Below are 20025 nucleotides of genomic sequence, written 5' to 3'. Positions count from 1 at the left end.
ATAGAATTCCCACCCAGCTCACGTCCTGACCAACACTAAACAAGCAAAACACATAAGAACTCTGGTCAGGACGTTACAACTGCATGATTGTAGCGGGTTTACTAATGCGTTATATCTGTTAGCCATGTTGACTATGATTACTTTAGCTAATATGGTGACAACAATGTAGGCTGTGTGTATTGGTTATGATATGGTTTGGCTTGGAAATGTTTTCTCCCCTGGTCTCCTACAGCTTATGTGTTGTGCATTAAAGTCCACAAGCGAAGGGAAAAGGTGAGAGGAGGAGAGCACATAGATGCGAAAAGGAATACAACGTGGCTGCTATGAAAGTGAACTGTGTTTATGAGTGATCAGGGGTGTATTCATTCTGCAGATTCTGTTGAAAAACGTTTCTTAAACGGAAGCAAACGGAACAAAACGGGGATAAACGTACCTGAATTTGTCCAATAGAAACTCTGGTTTGCAACTGTTGGACTCATGATTACACCCTAGATCAGCTAGATGCAGGCAAGAGTGTACTAAGAGGTATTGAACGTGTCATTGTCTGTCACCTCAAATGTTTCTCTCAATCTGTGTGCACCTATGTTGTAAACTTTCATTCATTTGCTAGGTTATAGCAACCCCATGATGGGTATAGGGAACATTTGAGTATCATGTAAGCTGAGCAAAAAAAGAAACGTCCCTTTTTCAGGACCCTGTCTTTCAAAGATAATTGGTAAAAATCCAAATAACTTCACAGATTTTCATTGTAAAGGGTTTAAACACTGTTTCCCATGGATGTTCAATGAACCATAAATGATTAATGAACATGCACCTGTGGAAGGGTCGTTAAGACACTAACAGCTTACAGACGGTAGGCAATTAAGGTCACAGTTATGAAAACTTACGACACTAAAGAGGCCTTTCTACTGACTCTGAAAAACACCAAAAGAAAGATGCCCAGGGTCCCTACTCATCTGCGTGAACGTGCCTTAGGCATGCTGCAAGGAGGCATGAGGACTGCAGATGTGGCCAGGGCAAAACATTGCAATGTCCGTACTGTGAGACGCCTAAGACAGTGCTACAGGGAGACAGGACGGACAGCTGATCATCCTCGCAGTGACAGCCCACGTGTAACAACACCTGCACAGGATCGGTACATCCGAACATCACACCTGCGGGACAGGTACAGGATAGCAACAACAACTGCCCGAGTTACACCAGGAACGCACAATCCCTCCATCAGTGCTCAGACTGTCCACAATAGGCTGAGAGAGACTGGACTGAGGGCTTGTAGGCCTGTTGTAAGGCAGGTCCTCACCAGACATCACTGGCAACAACGTCGCCTATGGGCACAAACCCACCGTCGCTGGACCAGACAGGACTGGCAAAAAGTGCTCTTCACTGACGAGTCGCAGTTTTGCCTCACCAGGGGTGATGGTCGGATTCTCGTTTATCGTTGAAGGAATGAGCGTTACACCGAGGCCTGTACTCTGGAGCGGGATCGATTTGGAGGTGGAGGGTCCGTCATGGTCTGGGGCGGTGTGTCACAGCATCATCGGACTGAGCTTGTTGTCATTGCAGGCAATCTCAACGCTGTGCGTTACAGGGAAAAGAACCTCCTCCCTCATGTGGTACCCTTCCGGCAGGCTCATCCTGACATGACCCTCCAGCTTGACAATGCCACTAGCCATACTGCTCGTTCTGTGCGTGATTTCCTGCAAGACAGGAATGTCAGTGTTCTGCCATGGCCAGCGAAGAGCCCAGATCTCAATCCCATTGAGCACGTTTGGGACCTGTTGGATCGGAGGGTGAGGGCTAGGGCCATTCCCCCCAGAAATGTACAGGAACTTGCAGGTGCCTTGGTGGAAGAGTGGGGTAACATCTCACAGCAAGAACTGGCAAATCTGGTGCAGTCCATGAGGAGGAGATGCACTGCAATACTTAATGCAGCTGGTAGCCACACCAGATACTGACTGTTACTTTTGATTTTGACATTATTTTTTGACACATTATTCCATTTCTGTTAGTCACATGTCTGTTGAACTTGTTCAGTTTATGTCTCAGTTGTTGAATCTTGTTATGTTCATACAAATATTTACACATGTTAAGTTTGCTGAAAATAAACGCAGTTGACAGTGAGAGGACGTTTCTTTTTTTGCTGAGTTTAGTACCCCAAACCTATCGATGTTATATTGAACAGGGTGAATGGAATATAAATGACAGTCATCCAATACTCTGTAATAGAAATAAGGCCATGCTCATGAAAAATAAAAGAGGTGTCCTCCCTCATCTTAAACGTCACCGACCGCCACTGGTGTACATGCTGCATTTTCGACAGCTTTTGGTTTGAATAATGGGCTTCCTAACTAGGAAATGAGTTCAAAGTGACACAAGCTTTTGTCTGTGTGTGTCATCCTCTTCCTCTTCCTGACAGTCACCAGAGTTGAAGGAGCCCCCTCTTACCCTCCCTCCTGCTCCTTGTTCCTGGTTCGTTAGTGGTGAGAGAACTCAATAAAAGCTGACAGCGCAGTTATGATGAATGCAAATGAAATGGCGGAGGTAAATGCAAATGCTGAAAGCACAATGGAAAAGTGATTAAAAATCATTTCAGTGTCTTTTATCTCCTGGTACTGCTCGTCCTGTGAAGGGGATTTCAAAGGCACAGACTTAGGTCTTGGAGCCTTTCACCAGCACTCATTTCAACGTGTCCCCCCTCCCAGAGAGGACTTACTGTAGCTTGTTTTTTAGGCTGCCTTCCATCTTCTGCCTTCTATCGTATCCCTTCCAAGTGCAGGACTTCTCAAAACTCTATATGCAAGCAGTTTGGCAAAGCTGTCATGTCATTGTCTCACTTAGCCCCACTCTAGTTTCATCTGAGAGAATTACTGTCATTGTGGAGGTGTAACTACTGTATACAAGTTTTCTTAGCTCTCAAGTGCATAGTAAGTCCCATCTGAAGAGCTAGTGTCAGTTATTAGAAAAGAGCTTCTGCTGTTTGTTGGTTGGTTACAATGGTAAATTCCGTTTAACATTAACATCTGTCTATGCTTCATTGTCTGCTATAGTGATGCTCTCATCATCTTAGCATCTCCCATGCACACACAGTGCTGTGAGAATGTATACATTTCTATAGAGCCAATCAGACATTGGAATATGTGCAACAGCAAAATGCCTTCCCTGGACCTCTGACTCAGAAGTCAGGGACTAATATCTCCTAAATCTGCATGAAAGTATGGAGACATTTCCTTTTTCATTATGGCTAAGCTCGTTTCTGAGTCAGAGGAGGGTCTGACTCCAAATGCAAGTGTTACGTTGTGTCATTTTACAATATGAATAATGTATGCAGTCTTTCTTTTGGGGTCTAAGGTGTTCTCATTCCAGTGGGTGGGCTTTGTCTTTGCTTGTCTCACTCCACTCTCACTCCCTCTGTTTCCTTTTCATGGCTTCATGTTGTGGTTATATTTAAACCTGAAAGAACAGCTCAATGTTCCTTTTGCAGTTTGTTCTGTAGAGTAGGATGGTCTTAGAGGGCATGGCGCAGGGGGAATGAAGTGCCTCTCCTCCATGCTCTTTAGGGTTCACCTTTATATCTCTCAAATGATCATAGGTGAACAGCCTCTAGTAAAGATGAGGTCAAGCGTATTGCCTGCCTTGTGAGTGGGAGGGGACTGGGAAAGGGTAGGTAAAAAGAGGCAAGGAGGGGAAAGTGAGAGTTGGAAAGAAATGAATGGAAGGCAGATGTTGGGAGGTTATAGTCGCCACATTCTTGTTCTGAAAGCATGCGCAGACCAGTTGGCAAGTGTCTTCACAGACATTTTCAATCTATCCTTGTCCCAGTCTGTTATCCCAACATGTTTCAAGCTGACCACCATTGTCCCTGTTTACAAGCACTCCAAGGTAACCTACCTAAATGACTATTGCCCTGTAGCACTAACATCTGTAGTTATAAAGTGCTTTGAAAGGCTCGTCATGACACACATTAACACCATCATCCCAGACACCCTAGACCCACTTCAATTTGCATACCGCCCCAACAGATCCACAGATGATGCAATCTCAATTGCACTTCACACTGCCGTCTACCATCTGGACAAGAGGGAACAGAACTATGTGAAAATGCTGTTCATAGACTACAGCTCAGTGTTCAACACCATAGTCCCCTCCAAGCTCATCACCAAGCTAGGGACCCTTGGACTGAACTCCTCCCTCTGCAACTGGATCCTGGACTTCCTGACGGGCTTGCACCAGGCAGTGAGGGTAGGCAATAACACCTCCTTCACACTAACCCTCAACACAGGGGCCCCTCAACACGGGTGCCCCTCAGGGCTGTGTGCTTAGTCCACTCCTGTACTCCCTGTTCACCCATGACTGCATGGCTACGCACGACTCCAACACTATCATCAAGTTTGCTGACGACATGACGATGGTAGGGCTGATCACCAGCGGTGATGAGTCAGCCTACAAGGAGGAGGTCAGAGACTTAGCAGTATGGTGCCAGAACAGCAACCTCTCCATCACTGTCAGTAAGGCCAAGGAGCTGATCGTGTACTATAGGAGAAAGAGGGGAGAGCACGCCCCCATCCGTATTGACAGGATTGTTGTAGAGTGGGTCGATTGCTTCAAGTTCCTTGTCGTCCACATCACTAAGGATCTAACATGGTCCACATACACCCGCACAGTCGTGAAGAGGGCACGGAAGTGCCTCTTCCCCAATTAGGAGGCTGAAAAGATTTGGCATGGGCCCTCGGATCCTCAAAAGGTTCTACAGCAAGACCAACATGAGCATCTTGATTGGCTGCATCACCACCAAGGGTAGGTAACAACACATCCGCCACGCTGATCCTCAACACGGGGGCTCCTCAGGCGTGCGTGCTCAGTCCCCTCCAGTACTCCCTGTTTTGTCATGACTGCATGGCCAGGCGCGACTCCAACACCATCATTAAGTTTGCTGATGACACAACAGTGGTGGGCCTGATCACCGACAACGATGAGACAGCCAATAGGGAGGAGGTCAGAGACCTGACTGTGGTGCAAGGACAACAACCTCTCCCTCAACGTGATCAAGACAAAGGAGATGATTGCAGACTACAGGAAAAGCAGGACCGAGCATGCCCCCATTCTCATCTACGGGGCTGTAGTGGAGCAGGTTGAGAGCTTCAAGTTCCTTGGCTTCTACATCACCAACAAACTATCATGGTCCAAGCACACCAAAACAGTTGTTGAAGAGGGCATGACGAAACCTATTCCCCCTCAGGAGACTGAAAAGACTTGGCATGGGTCCTCAGATCCTCAAAAGGTTTTACAGCTGCACCATCGAGAGCATCCTGATGGGTTGCATCACTGCCTGGTATGGCAACTGCTCGGCAGTTGAGTGTCAATGTAATGTGTGTGAGTTTTTATGTGGTTTGTATACAGTATATAGTTTAGTGAGGGTACGTAGGGTCAGTGCAAGATAAAGTCAGTGCAAATAGTTTGGCTATCAACTGTTTAGCAGTCTGACTATTTAGCAATCCTATGGCTTGGGGGTAGAAGCTGTCTCGGAGCCTGTTGGTCCGAGAGCCAATGCTACAGTACCATTTGCCAGATGCTAGCAGTCAACAGTCTATGGCTTGGGTGTCTGGATTCTTTGGCAATTTTTTGGGTCTTCCTCTGAAGATGTACTGGGCTGCACCACCCTCTGTAGCACTTTGTGGTCAAGGGCGGTGAATTTGCCATACCAGTTGTATTCGGAGCTTGTGACAAATAATATTTTATTTGATATGATTTGATCTGTGGGCACCTGTACATTGTTCACCATTGTTGTTGCTACAAGGTGGAACTGGTTCTGAAGTAATCACGTGATCAGCGAGGGATCATCTAGTGGCCTACATAGATCCACCTCCATCACATCCGTGCTCTTCAAAAACATTGTGCAGAAAATGGTACCACTTAGATAGGCATTTTTGGTGGGGGTTTTCCTTTACTATGGGCATTGGTTTATTTCTGAATGGTTGTCTTTAATTGCTTACTTGAGATTCCTGTTTATCTAAATTCTTGAAAGAAATTACTTAGGAATAATAATAATAATACTTTTTCTCTGAAAATACTGGTGCATATTCATTTCTGGATAAGCACCCAGCAATATTTGATTATATACACCATTTTTTTATTTAACTAGGCCAGTCAGTTAAGAACAAATTCTTTTTTACAATGACTGCCAAAGAACAGTGGGGTAAACTGCATTGTTAAGGGGTAGAACGACAGATAATTAACTTGTCAGCTCTGGGATTCGATCTAGCGACCTTTCGGTTACTGTCCCAATGCTCTAACCACTAGGCTACCTGCCACCCTGCAAATCTATGGTTACAAATGCATGATTTATTAACAAGCCTGAGTAATGTGCATATTCATAGGAATATTAATGTACAGTGGGGCAAAAAAGTATTTAGTCAGCCACCAATTGTGCAAGTTCTCCCACTTAAAAAGATGAGAGAGGCCTGTAATTTTCATCATAGGTACACTTCAACTATGACAGACAAAATGAGAAAAAAAATTCCAGAAAATCACATTGTAGTATTTTTAATGAATTTATTTGCAAATTATGGTGGAAAATAAGTATTTGGTCACCTACAAACAAGCAAGATTTCTGGCTCTCACAGACCTGTAACTTCTTCTTTAAGAGGCTCCTCTGTCCTCCACTCGTTACCTGTATTAATGGCACCTGTTTGAACTTGTTATCAGTATAAAAGACACCTGTCCACAACCTCAAACAGTCACACTCCAAACTCCACTATGGCCAAGACCAAAGAGCTGTCAAAGGACACCAGAAACAAAATTGTAGACCTGCACCAGGCGGTGAAGACTGAATCTGCAATAGGTAAGCAGCTTGGTTTGAAGAAATCAACTGTGGGAGCAATTATTAGGAAATGGAAGACATACAAGACCACTGATAATCTCCCTGGATCTGGGGCTCCACGCAAGATCTCACCCCGTGGGGTCAAAATGATCACAAGAACGGTGAGCAAAAATCCCAGAACCACACGGGGGGACCTAGTGAATGACCTGCAGAGAGCTGGGACCAAAGTAACAAAGCCTACCATCAGTAACACACTACGCCGCCAGGGACTCAAATCCTGCAGTGCCAGATGTGTCCCCCTGCTTAAGCCAGTACATGTCCAGGCCCGTCTGAAGTTTGCTAGAGAGCATTTGGATGATCCAGAAGAAGATTGGGAGAATGTCATATGGTCAGATGAAACCAAAATAGAACTTTTTGGTAAAAACTCAACTCGTTGTGTTTGGAGGACAAAGAATGCTGAGTTGCATCCAAAGAACACCATACCTACTGTGAAGCATGGGGGTGGAAACATCATGCTTTGGGGCTGTTTTTCTGCAAAGGGACCAGGACGACTGATCCGTGTAAAGGAAAGAATGAATGGGGCCATGTATCGTGAGATTTTGAGTGAAAACCTCCTTCCATCAGCAAGGGCATTGAAGATGAAACGTGGCTGGGTCTTTCAGCATGACAATGATCCCAAACACACCGCCCGGGCAACGAAGGAGTGGCTTCGTAAGAAGCATTTCAAGGTCCTGGAGTGGCCTAGCCAGTCTCCAGATCTCAACCCCATAGAAAATCTTTGGAGGGAGTTGAAAGTCCGTGTTGCCCAGCAACAGCCCCAAAACATCACTGCTCTAGAGGAGATCTGCATGGAGGAATGGGCCAAAATACCAGCAACATTGTGTGAAAACCTTGTGAAGACTTACAGAAAACGTTTGACCTCTGTCATTGCCAACAAAGGGTATATAACAAAGTATTGAGATGAACTTTTGTTATTGACCAAATACTTATTTTCCACCATAATTTGCAAATATATTCATTACAAATCCTACAATGTGATTTTCTGGATTTTTTTTTCTCATTTTGTCTGTCATAGTTGAAGTGTACCTATGATGAAAATTACAGGCCTCTCTCATCTTTTTAAGTCGGAGAACTTGCACAATTGGTGGCTGACTAAATACTTTTTTGCCCCACTGTGTGTTTCCAACTCCTCAATAATAACTTTATACAAAGGTTACATTTTAGCACCAATTGCCACTTACAGGGAGGAGATACAGTATGTTACTCAAATTAGATCATATGGACACTTGGAGTCAGAACGCCCTACAGTCTGATAAGTAGCTTATCACCATCAATGACAGAGAGCTGTTATGGATATTATTGAGTCCAATTTTACACAGGTTCATTTGTCAAGAAGGTAATTTGTCTGTGATTTTGAGCAAGCCACAAAGGACAACACCTCTAACAATCTCTTGGGAGACTGAAACAAACGAGAGGCCATGCATACATTTGGACTGATTACTTTGGGACCCCTTAGCACATGATTAAAAACGTACAAATCCATTAAATAGTTATCACTAAATTACGTTCAGTGAAAAGGAGCCAAGAATGACCTAGGTGACCTTCTCCTTTTGTCCTTTCTCCCTCGAACCCTGGAGATGTGGACTTGAGACCTACACGCTGAGTAAAAGGGGATGTTGGGAGTATGCCTTGTTCACACACTGTCTACAGAGCACTAAATCCCTTAATTAGCAGGCCTGAGAGAGCAGTCCCCAGGGAGCTCTGTTAAACGTGGTCCTGCTCCACACACTCTCCAATCCCATTTGCAGTTATTTTTTTTAAGACATCAGGGTAATGGTGCTTGAGGGTGTCTAGAGGAAGCGGTAGGAGGGAGAGGGGGGCTTGGACAGTTAGTGGTATAAACCGTTCTGTAGAGTTGACTGAGAAGGGAAAATAAATTGTTTTCCACTTTAATGTTATATTTCTTTAGAGTTGATAGATGTAGGAGAAGGGGCTGTATCTTTGAAGGCTCTGACCTTGTCGTAGCCAATAAGTTCAGAGCAGAGTTTTACCATACACACTTTCAAATGTAGTGGTTGATAAGATTAATATCCTGGATTTGAGAGCCGTTGTCCTTTTGATTCTCCTCCCAGGCCTTCTCTCAAATGTCCTCTCAAACACGCTTTGCCTTTGTATTTAATGCAGTGATAAATATTGCTACTGAGGCTGTAGCAGTCAGGATGCACAGGCACAAAGTTAAGCAGCATGTGCATAGCACTAGAATGTGAAGCTTTACATGTACAGAGAATAGGCAGAAATGTTCAATATTATTTGTGTTTAACAGCATTGAGGCCTGGTCTCTCTGGCTGGTCTATCCAGTTGCGCTCAGGTTTTTTTTTTTTTTTGACAAACCTCAGCTGTCAAAGACATTGACATCCTCTTCAAAGTGTAAAAGATTACTCTGCCCTGGATGTCTTACACAACTAGGGGATATTGTTGTTGAATATGAAATGAGTTGGTCACTGTTCACGTGTGTCTAGAAAACATAGCTGCTATGGCTTTTCCGCTTATCACATTTTACAAGTGTTTTTACATGCAGTAGATGTTCTACCATGCAGTAGAAATTCTAGTTTCAATCTGGAAATAGAATGAAGATGAAGAGGAATTGTGAAATGCAGAAAGAGGGAAAAAAACAATTGAGAACTGATTAGATAAATGTATGGCTACTGTACATGTAATGTTAGGCTCTACTGCTAGCCCTGGCCATCTGCACCTGTGATGCCTCTAACAGCTAATCATGCTCCTGTTTGAGACCGGCCTCTGTTAGACAGCTAATGGAGTTTTCTAATATTAATTTCCAGCCATACGTCTTGCATCAATCAGCAATTAAGAGGTGTGGAAATGAAAGGCACACTGGCCAGCAGACGTTTTCCCCCTTCGTTTTAATCAATTAATCGCTTTGGCATCTTTGTTTGAAACCCCCAAATGGATTTAGACGTAAAAGTGACACATGAAACGGCTCTATTCCCAGGCCAGCACTACTGATGTGGGATCTTATCAATTGAGAGATTCATGGCGGAACTCCCACTGGGCTCTCTTTTAACCCTCTCCCCTGGTTTCACACGCTGCTTCTATTTCCTGTAAAGGCTCAGAGAAGTCAAACGGACCAGAACAGTGCTACTGCCTCATTCTGCTTCCTTTACGCCGGGTGTGAAAGGAAATTCACAGGAAGTGTTTCATGTGATAATATAGCAGACAGAATATCTAATGCCACCCACGAGAATGCAGCAACTGGGAAAGCATTAAACATTCAGAGTAGCAAGGAAATGCAGATGTCTTAGACTTAGACATCCTCCTCAACTGATGTTGTCACTGTGACAGCCATCTGAATTTACATAGTGTTTCATCCATTTATTCAACTCAACCCCTTTTCACACGCCTAGTCATCCACTTCTATATCAGCCTTGATTCATTTGTTATTGATTTACACATTCAGTGAAAGGTTTCTATCTTAGGAACTTGCTTTCAAAAAAGCACCACCAGTGTATTGTAACATGTATCACATGTTAAGCATCTCATTTGATGTTGGGTCTATTTCCTTTTTCCTCAGCTTAACTCCCATTGCTCCACACTGCTGTGAAGTCGTGCTCACATGTTTTACTTTTGCAGTGACAAGCTTGTAGGTTTCCCCTAAGACAGCCAGACGATAGACTGCTGATACTGTATGATATGCATGAGCTCCGCTCCACATCTTCAACCAGCCCCATTGGACCACAGGATCCCCTGTGTTCAGGTGATCCTGAACACAGCATAGGGCCCTAGCCAACAGCCCTGCTTTATGACACAAACGATCCTGAGCACACAGTGTCAATGCGTTTAGCTGTCATGTGTTGTTGCCTAACCTGTCCTTTTCTCTTTCCACAGCACCTCCAAACAACATCTCAGTTTCGGCAGAGAACTGTCCAGCTCCATTCAGCCGGTACCAGGCCCAGAACTTCACTCTGCTGTGCACTGCAAAGGGAGGCAAACCTGCACCTTCGGTGAGGCACTTGAACATGCTATACAGTGCACACACAGTGCAGTATATACAGGGCCAGACACACATATGACTTGAAGCCAATTCACTGTTAACAATAATTCTGAAAGGTTCCAGTCATGTGTGCCCCACTGCATTGAGCCATGACCACAGTCACGGTTGAAGCATACAGTATGAGGAAAAGTAGTTGTAGAGGGGGATGTTTGAAGAGATACATTTCTATGGAAGAGTTTGACTTGTGAATCATAATTACTACAAATACACCAGGCAATGTAATCACTATAGAGATTATTTGAAAAAATATCAACCAGAGACACACGTGTAGTCCGAGTTAGAATCATTAATCTTATCACAAAGTGAATCATTAATAATGATTGTACCAGGATTTGCCATGAGACATCGTAATGGTCCCCAATGCTATTCCCTCAACTGTTTGAGATGGCAGACAGGGTAGTAGAGATAGCTGAATCCTCATGCTCCTCTGTCTTCTAGCATATGAGCTGCTTGAGTGACGCCACTCGCTGTTCATCCCTACTGGTCCATTAATCATGGTCCACGGGTGTATCATAGTGTATTCCAGATCCATCTCACAGCTTATCTCCTGCAATTATAAACCCAGTGAGAGGTGAATACAAGGTGAACATGATTTCCGTCTCTCAGGTACTGACTGACTGGTTATATAAAGCCACATGAGTACATTCCATGGTCTTCCTAGCACTCTGGTATAAGGATCCCACAGTCATTACACTCTTGCGCTGCTGGACTTCTCTACCAACCTTGTTGGAGGAAATGAGATAGATCTGAAAGGCCATCTCTCCAAATATGCCTGTACTCTGTTCATTAGACTCCCCGAGTAGCCCTGGTAATAGGGAGAATCAACTCAGAGATGGTGATGACTCATCAAATCACTGATGCTTCTACAGATTTGGTCAGACTGTAATCTTCTATCTAAATACATATAGAAGGTAGTTTAACTTTTTATGGCTGCAGGGGCAGTATTGAGTAGCTCTGTTTAAGGTGCCCATTTCAAACGGCCTCGTACTCAATTCTTGCTCGTACAATATGCATATTATTGTTATTATTGGATAGAAAACACTCTCTAGTTTCTATAGCCGTTTGAATTATGTCTCTGAGTGGAACAGAACTCATTCTACAGCACTTTTCCTGATATGGTGTGAGATTTCAGACATCTTGGCCCCTGCTCCCAGGTCAGTTCATAAGTCCCTGTGAAGGCTATGATGCTACAAACACTGCCTACGCCTTCCTCTAGATGTCAGTAAGAGGTGACAATTTGAATGGAGTCGATTGCGCAATCAGGGCCTGTATAAAACGACAAAGACCGGATGTACCGTTCTTTTCCTGCTGCGCCTGACGCACGATGTACGTTGGACCTGCTCTCTTTCCAAGCTTGGGTTTAGCCAGTAATATTTCGCCGGTCATGTTTTTACTCGTTATAGGTGTTAAAGACATCATAAGGTAGTTAATTTAAACCGTTTTATAGCAATTTATATCCGTTTAGTGCGATTTTGAGGCAATTCTTGGTGATGCACTTTGAAGCTTTGGGCACGTTTCCAGTACCGGTCGAACGTTAGTGGGCATTTCGACGGACAAGCGGACATCTTTCGACCAAAAGAAGATTAGACCCAAGAAAGGATACATTGCCCAAGATTCTGATGGAAGATCACCTCATAGTAAGAAATATTTAAGATGATAAATCGTTGTTCTGTCGAAAAATTTTAAACGCATATTCCGCCATTTTCTTTGGTATAGCTTCGCTTGGCGAACCCTGTATTGCACAGTAAGGATAATTTTAGAAATGTAATTCAGCGATTGCATTAAGAACTAATTTGTCTTTCGATAGCTGTCCAACTTATATTTTTTTAGTCAAGTTTATGAATAGTTAATCATGAGACAAGATCACTGTCAAATATGGCGCCCGACATTTTCAGGCTAGTTTTGCTAGTTTTGTCATTGTATAACCACGGTTTTTTGTGGCTAAATATGCACATTTTCGAACAAACTCTATATGTATGTTGTAATATGATGTTACAGGAGTGTCATCGGAAGAATTCTGAGAAGGTTAGTGAAAAAATTAATATATTTTGGCGATGATTACGTTATCGCTCTCTTTGGCTTGAATCGATGCTCTGGTAACGTTTGCACATGTGGTATGCTAATATAACGATTTATTGTGTTTTCGCTGTAAAACACTTAGAACATCTGAAATATTGTCTGAATTCACAAGATCTGTGTCTTTCCATTGCTGTGAGCTGTGTATTTTTAAGAAATGTTTTATGATTAGTAATTAGGTAATACACGTTGCTCTGTGTATTTATTCTAGTCGAGTTGTGATGGTGGGTGCAATTGTAAACTATGATTTATACCTGAAATATGCACATTTTTCTAACAAAACCTATCCTATACAATAAATATGTTATCAGACTGTCATCTGATGAGTTTTTTTCTTGGTTAGTGGCTATCAATATCTTTATTTGGCCGAATTGGTGATAGCTACTGGTGGAGAGAAAAAATGGTGGACAAAGAAAAATGGTGTCTTTTGCTAACGTGGTTAGCTAATAGATTTACATATTTTGTCTTCCCTGTAAAACATTTAAAAAATCTGAAATGGTGGCTTTATTCACAAGATCTGTATCTTTCATTTGGTGTCTTGGACTTGTGATTTAATGATATTTAGATGCTACTATTTAATTGTGACGCTATGCTAGCGATGCTAATCAGTGTGGGGGGGGGTGGGGGATGTTGTCATAGGTGTACCGACCTCGGGCTTGCAGCCATAAGAGGATAAAGACTAAATGCTGACTATGCATGGCCATTATTTGCTCTTCCTGCTCTGTAGCAAATATCAAATCAAATCAAATTTTATAGGTCAAATACACATGGTTAGCAGATGTTATTGTGAGTGTAGCGAAATGCTTATGCTTCTAGATCCGACAGTGCAGCATTATCTAACAGGTAATATCTAACAATTCCACAACAAAACCTAATATCTAACAATTTCCACAACAAAACCTAATACGCACAACCTAGTAAAGGAATGACATGAGAATATATAAGTATAAAATATATGGATGAGCAGTGACAGAGCGGCTAAGATGCAATAGATTGTAAAAAATAGATATTGAAGGATACAGTATACATTATATACTAATGAGATGAGTAATACGAGATATGTAAACATTCTTAAAGTGGCATTATTAAAGTGACTAGTGTTCCATTTATTAAAGTGGCCAATGATATCAAGTGTGTAGGTAGGCAGCCGCCTCTCTGTGCTAGTGGTGGCTGTTTAACATTCTGATGGCTTTGAGATAAAAACTATTTTTCAATCTCTCTGTCCCAGCGTTCATGCACTTGTACTGACCTCGCCTTCTGGGTGGAAACGTGGTGAACAGGCAGTGGCTCGAGTGGTTATTGTCCTTGATGATCTTTTTTGCCTTCCTGTGACATCGGGTGCTGTAGGTGTCCTGGAGGACAGGTATTTTGCCCCCAGTGATGCGTTGTGCAGACAGCACCACCCTCTGGAGAGTCCTGCGGTTGTGCGCGGTGCAGTTGCCGTACCAGGCGGTGATACAGCCCGACAGAATGCTCTCAATTGTGCACCTGTAAAAGTTAGTGAGGGTTTTCGGTGACAAGCCACATTTTTTCAGCCTCCTGAGTTTGAAGAGGCGCTGTTACGCCTTCTTCACTACACTGTCTGTGTGCGTGGACCATTTCAGTTTGTCGGTGATATGTACACCGAGAACTTAAAACTTTCCACCTTCTCCGCTGCTGTCACGTCGATGTGGATATGGGCGTGCTCCCTTTGCTGTTTCCCGAAGTCCACAATCATCTCTTTTGTTTTGCTGACATTGAGTGAGAGGTTATTTTCCTGACACCACACTCCGAGGGCCCTCACCTCCTCCCTGTAGGCTGTCTCGTCATTGTTGGTAATCAAGCCTACCACTGTTGTGTCGTCTGCAAGCTTGATGATTGAGTTGGAGGCGTGCATGGAAACGCAGTCGTGGGTGAACAGGGAGTACAGGAAGGTGCTGAGCACGCACCCGTGTGGGGCCCCAGTGTTGAGGATCAGTCGGAGTGGACATGTTTCCTACCTTCACCACCTGGGGGCGGCCCGTCAGGAAGTCCAGGACCCAGTTGCAACGAGTGGGGTCAAGACCCAGGGTTTCAAGATTAATGATGAGTTTGGAGGGTACTATGGTGTAGTTAATGAACAGTATTCTTACATAGGTATTCCTCTTGTACAGATAGGATAGGGTGTGATGGCGATTGCATCGTCTGAGGACCTATTGAGGCGGTAAGCAAATTGAAGGGGGTCTAGGGTGACAGGTAGGGTGGAGGTGATATGATCCTTGACTAGTCTCTCAAAGCACTTCATGATGACAGAGGTAAGTGCTACGGGGCGATAGTCATTTAGTTCAGTTACCTTAGCTTTCGTGGGAACCTGAACAATGGTGGCCATCTTGAAGCATGTGGGGACAGCAGACTGGGATTGGGATTAATTGAATATGTCCGTAAACACACCAGCCAGCTGGTCTGCGCATGCTCTGAGGACGCGGCTAGGGATGCCGTCTGGGCCGGCAGCCTTGCGAAGGTTAACACGTTTAAATGTTTTACTCACGTCAGCCACGCAGGAGAGCCCACAGTCTTTGGTAGTGGGCCGCGTTGGTGGCACTGTATTGTCATCAAAGCGCGCAAAGAAATTGTTTAATTTGTCTGGAAGCAAGACGTCGATGTCTGCGATGGAGCTGGTTTTCTTTTTGTAATCCGTGATTGTCTGAAGACCCTGTCACATACATTACAGTTCAAAAGTCTCAACGTCAACAGTGAAGAGGCGACTCGGGACGCTGGCCTTCTAGGCAAAGTTCCTCTGTCCAGTGTCAGTGCTCTTTTGCCATCTTAATATTTTATTTTTATTGGCCAGTCTGAGATATGGCTTTTTCTTTGCAACTCTGCCTAGAAGGCCAGCATCCCTGAGTCGCCTCTTCACTGTTGATGTTGAGACTGATGTTTTGCGGGTACTATTTAATGAAGCTGCCAGTTGAGGACTTGTGAGGTGTCTGTTTCTCAAACTAGACACTCTAATGTACTTGTCCTCTTGCTCAGTCCCACTCCTCTTTCTATTCTGGTTAGAGCCAGTTTGCACTGTGAAGGGAGTAGCACACAGCATTGTGATGCTCCAGATACTCAACTAGTCTAAAGAAGGCCAGTTTTATTGCTTCTTTAATCAGGACAACAGTTTTCAGCTGTGCTAACAATAATTGCAAAAGGGGTTTCTAATGATCAATTAGCCTTTTATAATGATAAACTTGGATTAGCTAACACAACGTGCCATTGGAACACAGGAGTGATGGTTGCTGATAATGGGCCTCTGTACGCCTATGTAAATATTCCATACAAAATCTGCCGTTTCCAGCTACAAAAGTCATTTACAACACTAACAATGTCTACACTGTATTTCTGATCAATTTGGTGTTATTTTAGTGGACAAAAAATGTGCTTTTCTTTCAAAAACAAGGACATTTCATTCCATCCTCATGATGCCATCTATTTTGTGCAGTGCACCAGTCCCTCCTGCAGCAAAGCACCCCCACAACATGATGCTGCCACCCCTGTGTTTCACGGTTGGGATGGTGTTCTTCGGGCTTGCAAGCCTCCCCCTTTTTCCTCCATACATATCGATGGTCTTTATGGCCAAACTGTTCTATTTTTGCTTCATCAGACCAGAGGACATTTCTCCAAAAAGTACAATCTTTGTCCCCATGTGCAGTTGCAAACCGTAGTCTGGCTTTTTTATGGCCGTTTTGGAGCAGTGGCTTCTTCCTTGCTGAGCGGCCTTTCAGGTTATGTTGATATAGGACTCGTTTTACTGTGGATGTAGATACTTTTGTACCTGTTTCCTCCAGCATCTTCACAAGGTCCTTTGCTGTTGTTCTGGAATTGATTTGCACTTTTCGCATCAAAGTACGTTCATTTCTAGGAGACAGAACGTGTCTCCTTCCTGAGCGGTATGACAGCTGTGTCCTCCCATGGTGCTTATACTTGTGTACTATTGTTTGTACAGATGAACGTGGTACCTTCAGGCGTTTGGAAATTGCTCCCAAGGATGAACCAGACTTCTGAAGGTCTACAAAAAAAATTCTGAGGTCTTGGCTGATTTAATTTGATTTTCCCAAGTGACAAGCAGTTGTTCTCCTTTAAGAACAAATCTAAACCTTTTTTTCTGAGCGAAAACTGAATTGGCCTGGGTTTTGTGACTGCAACTTCAAACGCCTTTCTGCCTTTTGATGACACTAATTTTCTCTTTGTCAGTGCTGTTGCTTGGCATCTTAATACAAAACTAGCTGTTGTCAGCTTTATTTTCTGTCATATCTTTGCAAGCCCAGTCTTAGATGCTTTTCTAAATGTTTATCAAAGCATGTTCTGTGTTTATACAAACCATTTAACTGGTCAACAGTTTTGGTTAGCCTACATCCTTTCACATTGCAGCTTATGTGCTCAGCCACCATTTGTTTCTAGGCAGGAGTTTTTTAGGTTGTTTACAGTTTACCCATAATTTGCAGAAAAGTCATGTATTTTTTCACTGCAACCAACGATCGTTTTACCAACATATTTTTGTACCACTACATCACTGGTTGAGACTAAATGTAACATGTAAGCTTAATCAATGGCTGTATACAAAGAGCTGTGCACTGACTGTGCATTCCTTTCTTTCACCAGTTATTCACCAGAACGCTTCATTTGTCTTTTTGTACCTTATTATACAAGGAACAAGCGTGTTGTTGTTGTCACTAGGTACTGTAGAAGGTGCATCATCTTCCGTTTTAGATATTTTTAACAAGCTATTCACATAATAGTAATAGTTCTCATGACATCCATTACAGAATCCTCAGAGCACAAGTAACCATTGATTGAAAACGGGAAGGATAATGACAGCTAATAATGAGAGATGATTAAGCTTCTTTCTCTTTCACTGTCTCACTCTCTCTCTCATGTGCTCTCTCTCTGTCTCTTTCACTGTCTCACTCTCTCTCTCATGTGCTCTCTCTCTGTCTCTTTCACTGTCTCACTCTCTCTCTCATGTGCTCTCTCTCTGTCTCTCTCGCTTTTTACTCTCTCTCTCATGTGCTCTCTCTCTGTCGCTTTCACTGTCTCACTCTCTCTCTCATGTGCTCTCTCTCTGTCTCTTTCACTGTCTCACTCTCTCTCTCATGTGCTCTCTCTCTGTCTCTCTCGCTTTTTTACTCTCTCTCTCATGTGCTCTCTCTCTGTCTCTCTCGCTTTTTTACTCTCTCTCTCATGTGCTCTCTCTCTGTCTCTCTCGCTTTTTTACTCTCTCTCTCATGTGCTCTCTCTGTCTCTCTCGCTTTTTTACTCTCTCTCTCATGTGCTCTCTCTCTGTCTCTCTCGCTTTTTTACTCTCTCTCTCATGTGCTCTCTCAATTCAATTCAATTCAAGGGGCTTTATTGGCATGGGAAACATGTGTTAACATTGCCAAAGCAAGTGAGGTAGACAATACACAAAGGTGAAACAAACAATACAAATTAACAGTAAACATTACACATACAGAAGTTTCAAAACAATAAAGACATTACAAATGTCATATTATATATATACAGTGTTGTAACAATGTACAAATGGTTAAAGCACACAAGTTAAAATAAATAAGCATAAATATGGGTTGTATTTACAATGGTGTTTGTTCTTCACTGGTTGCCCTTTTCTTGTGGCAACAGGTCACTCTCTGTCTCTCTCTGTCTCTCTCGCTTTTTTACTCTCTCTCTCATGTGCTCTCTCTCTGTCTCTCTCGCTTTTTTACTCTCTCTCTCTCGCCTTCTGACAGCACAATGATTCATTGTGGCAACATTAAGGTATATTTGGGCCATTGAGTGAAGAGAAAGGGTTATTGTTACTAGGGTTGCAAAGGGAGGGTATATTACTGGAAACCTTCAAAGTTTGCCAGTAAATTACCAGATTTTGGGTATTTTTCAAGGATTTTATGTAATCTATAACAATACATCTAGTGGCCCTTTTGGGTACTTATTATTTTTACAGGTGTCTGTAATTCTATCTTTTTATTTAACTAGGCAAGTCAGTTAAGAACAAATTCTCATTTACCATGACAGCCTACCCCAGCCAAACCCTAATGTGCGCCGTCCTATGGGACTCCAAACACAGCCGGTTGTGATACAGCCCAGGATCAAACCAGGGTCTGTAGTGACGCCTTTAGCACTGAGATGCAGTGCCTTAGACCACTGCGCCACTCAGGAGCCCTTTCTGGCCCTCTTTGTGGCCTCATCACATGCAAAATATATGAAATAGTTAAATAAGATGATTTTCAAATCAAAAATAGATTGACAGAGCTGTAAAACTATATCCTAAATATAAAGCATCAACTTAGTGAATACCATTGGTGTTTAATATGAGGGTTTCAGCATGAAATATTTATATATATTTTTTACACTTTTATTTATTCTAGGATGTCAGTATGTATTTGTTGTAAATGTTTTGGCATCAAACTGGTAGCAGTTGTGAAAAAAGTAAAATGTTGGAAGAGTTCAGAGTTAATTGAAAAAAAAAAGTTTTTTTCATTAATTAGGCTATTTTCTCTTGAACCATATGGTCTATCTACAGACACTCATGGACAAAATGGACACAGATATACAAAATGAATACTATATATACAGTATATATATATATATATATATATATATATATATATATATATATATTAAGTTATTCAAGTATAAATTACCAAAGTTATGATAGATTGCCATAGATTGTCTGTTAATTACCAAAATTACTGAAGATTCCAGTAACTTCGGTAAGGTACCGGTAGCTTTGCAACGCTAATTGTTATGTTTCAAATGAGCTTTGGAGTCGAGGTGTTAGGGCCAGGGGGTTAAGGCTGGCACTATCTGAAGTGCAGGTGCTTTTCATCAATGTCTATTCACAGGCGGAATGCAGAGCCTACCTCATGCCACACGCACCAGCTTAATTTCGCCACCACCAATGCATTGCTCTTTGGCGGGCGTTCAGAATGACTTCCTTGTTGGTTTGTCGAAGCTCTCTCGAATCCGACTGAAGTAGGTGGTGTGTGCTCTGGCTCCATTGTCTGAAGCATTTGGCAATGTAGAACAGAGGCGTGATTGATAATCACTTAATTCCACTGTGAAG

The 20025-nt window shown here is 42.9% G+C and overlaps 1 protein-coding gene across 1 annotated transcript in view; it reads left to right on the top strand.

Annotated features, from left to right (window-relative positions):
• Positions 1-20025, top strand: part of igsf21a (immunoglobin superfamily, member 21a) — a 279462-nt gene that overhangs the window by 227059 nt on the left and 32378 nt on the right. The window contains exon 5 of the mRNA XM_039016801.1: positions 10721-10836. Within this exon, the coding sequence (XP_038872729.1) occupies positions 10721-10836 (116 nt within the window). The remainder of the gene's footprint in view (positions 1-10720; positions 10837-20025) is intronic.

Source organism: Salvelinus namaycush, chromosome 20 (assembly GCF_016432855.1).
Source record: "Salvelinus namaycush isolate Seneca chromosome 20, SaNama_1.0, whole genome shotgun sequence".
NCBI lineage: Eukaryota > Metazoa > Chordata > Actinopteri > Salmoniformes > Salmonidae > Salvelinus > Salvelinus namaycush.
The sequence above is the reverse complement of the archived record's forward strand: the minus strand, read 5'-3'. Positions and strand labels throughout refer to the sequence as shown.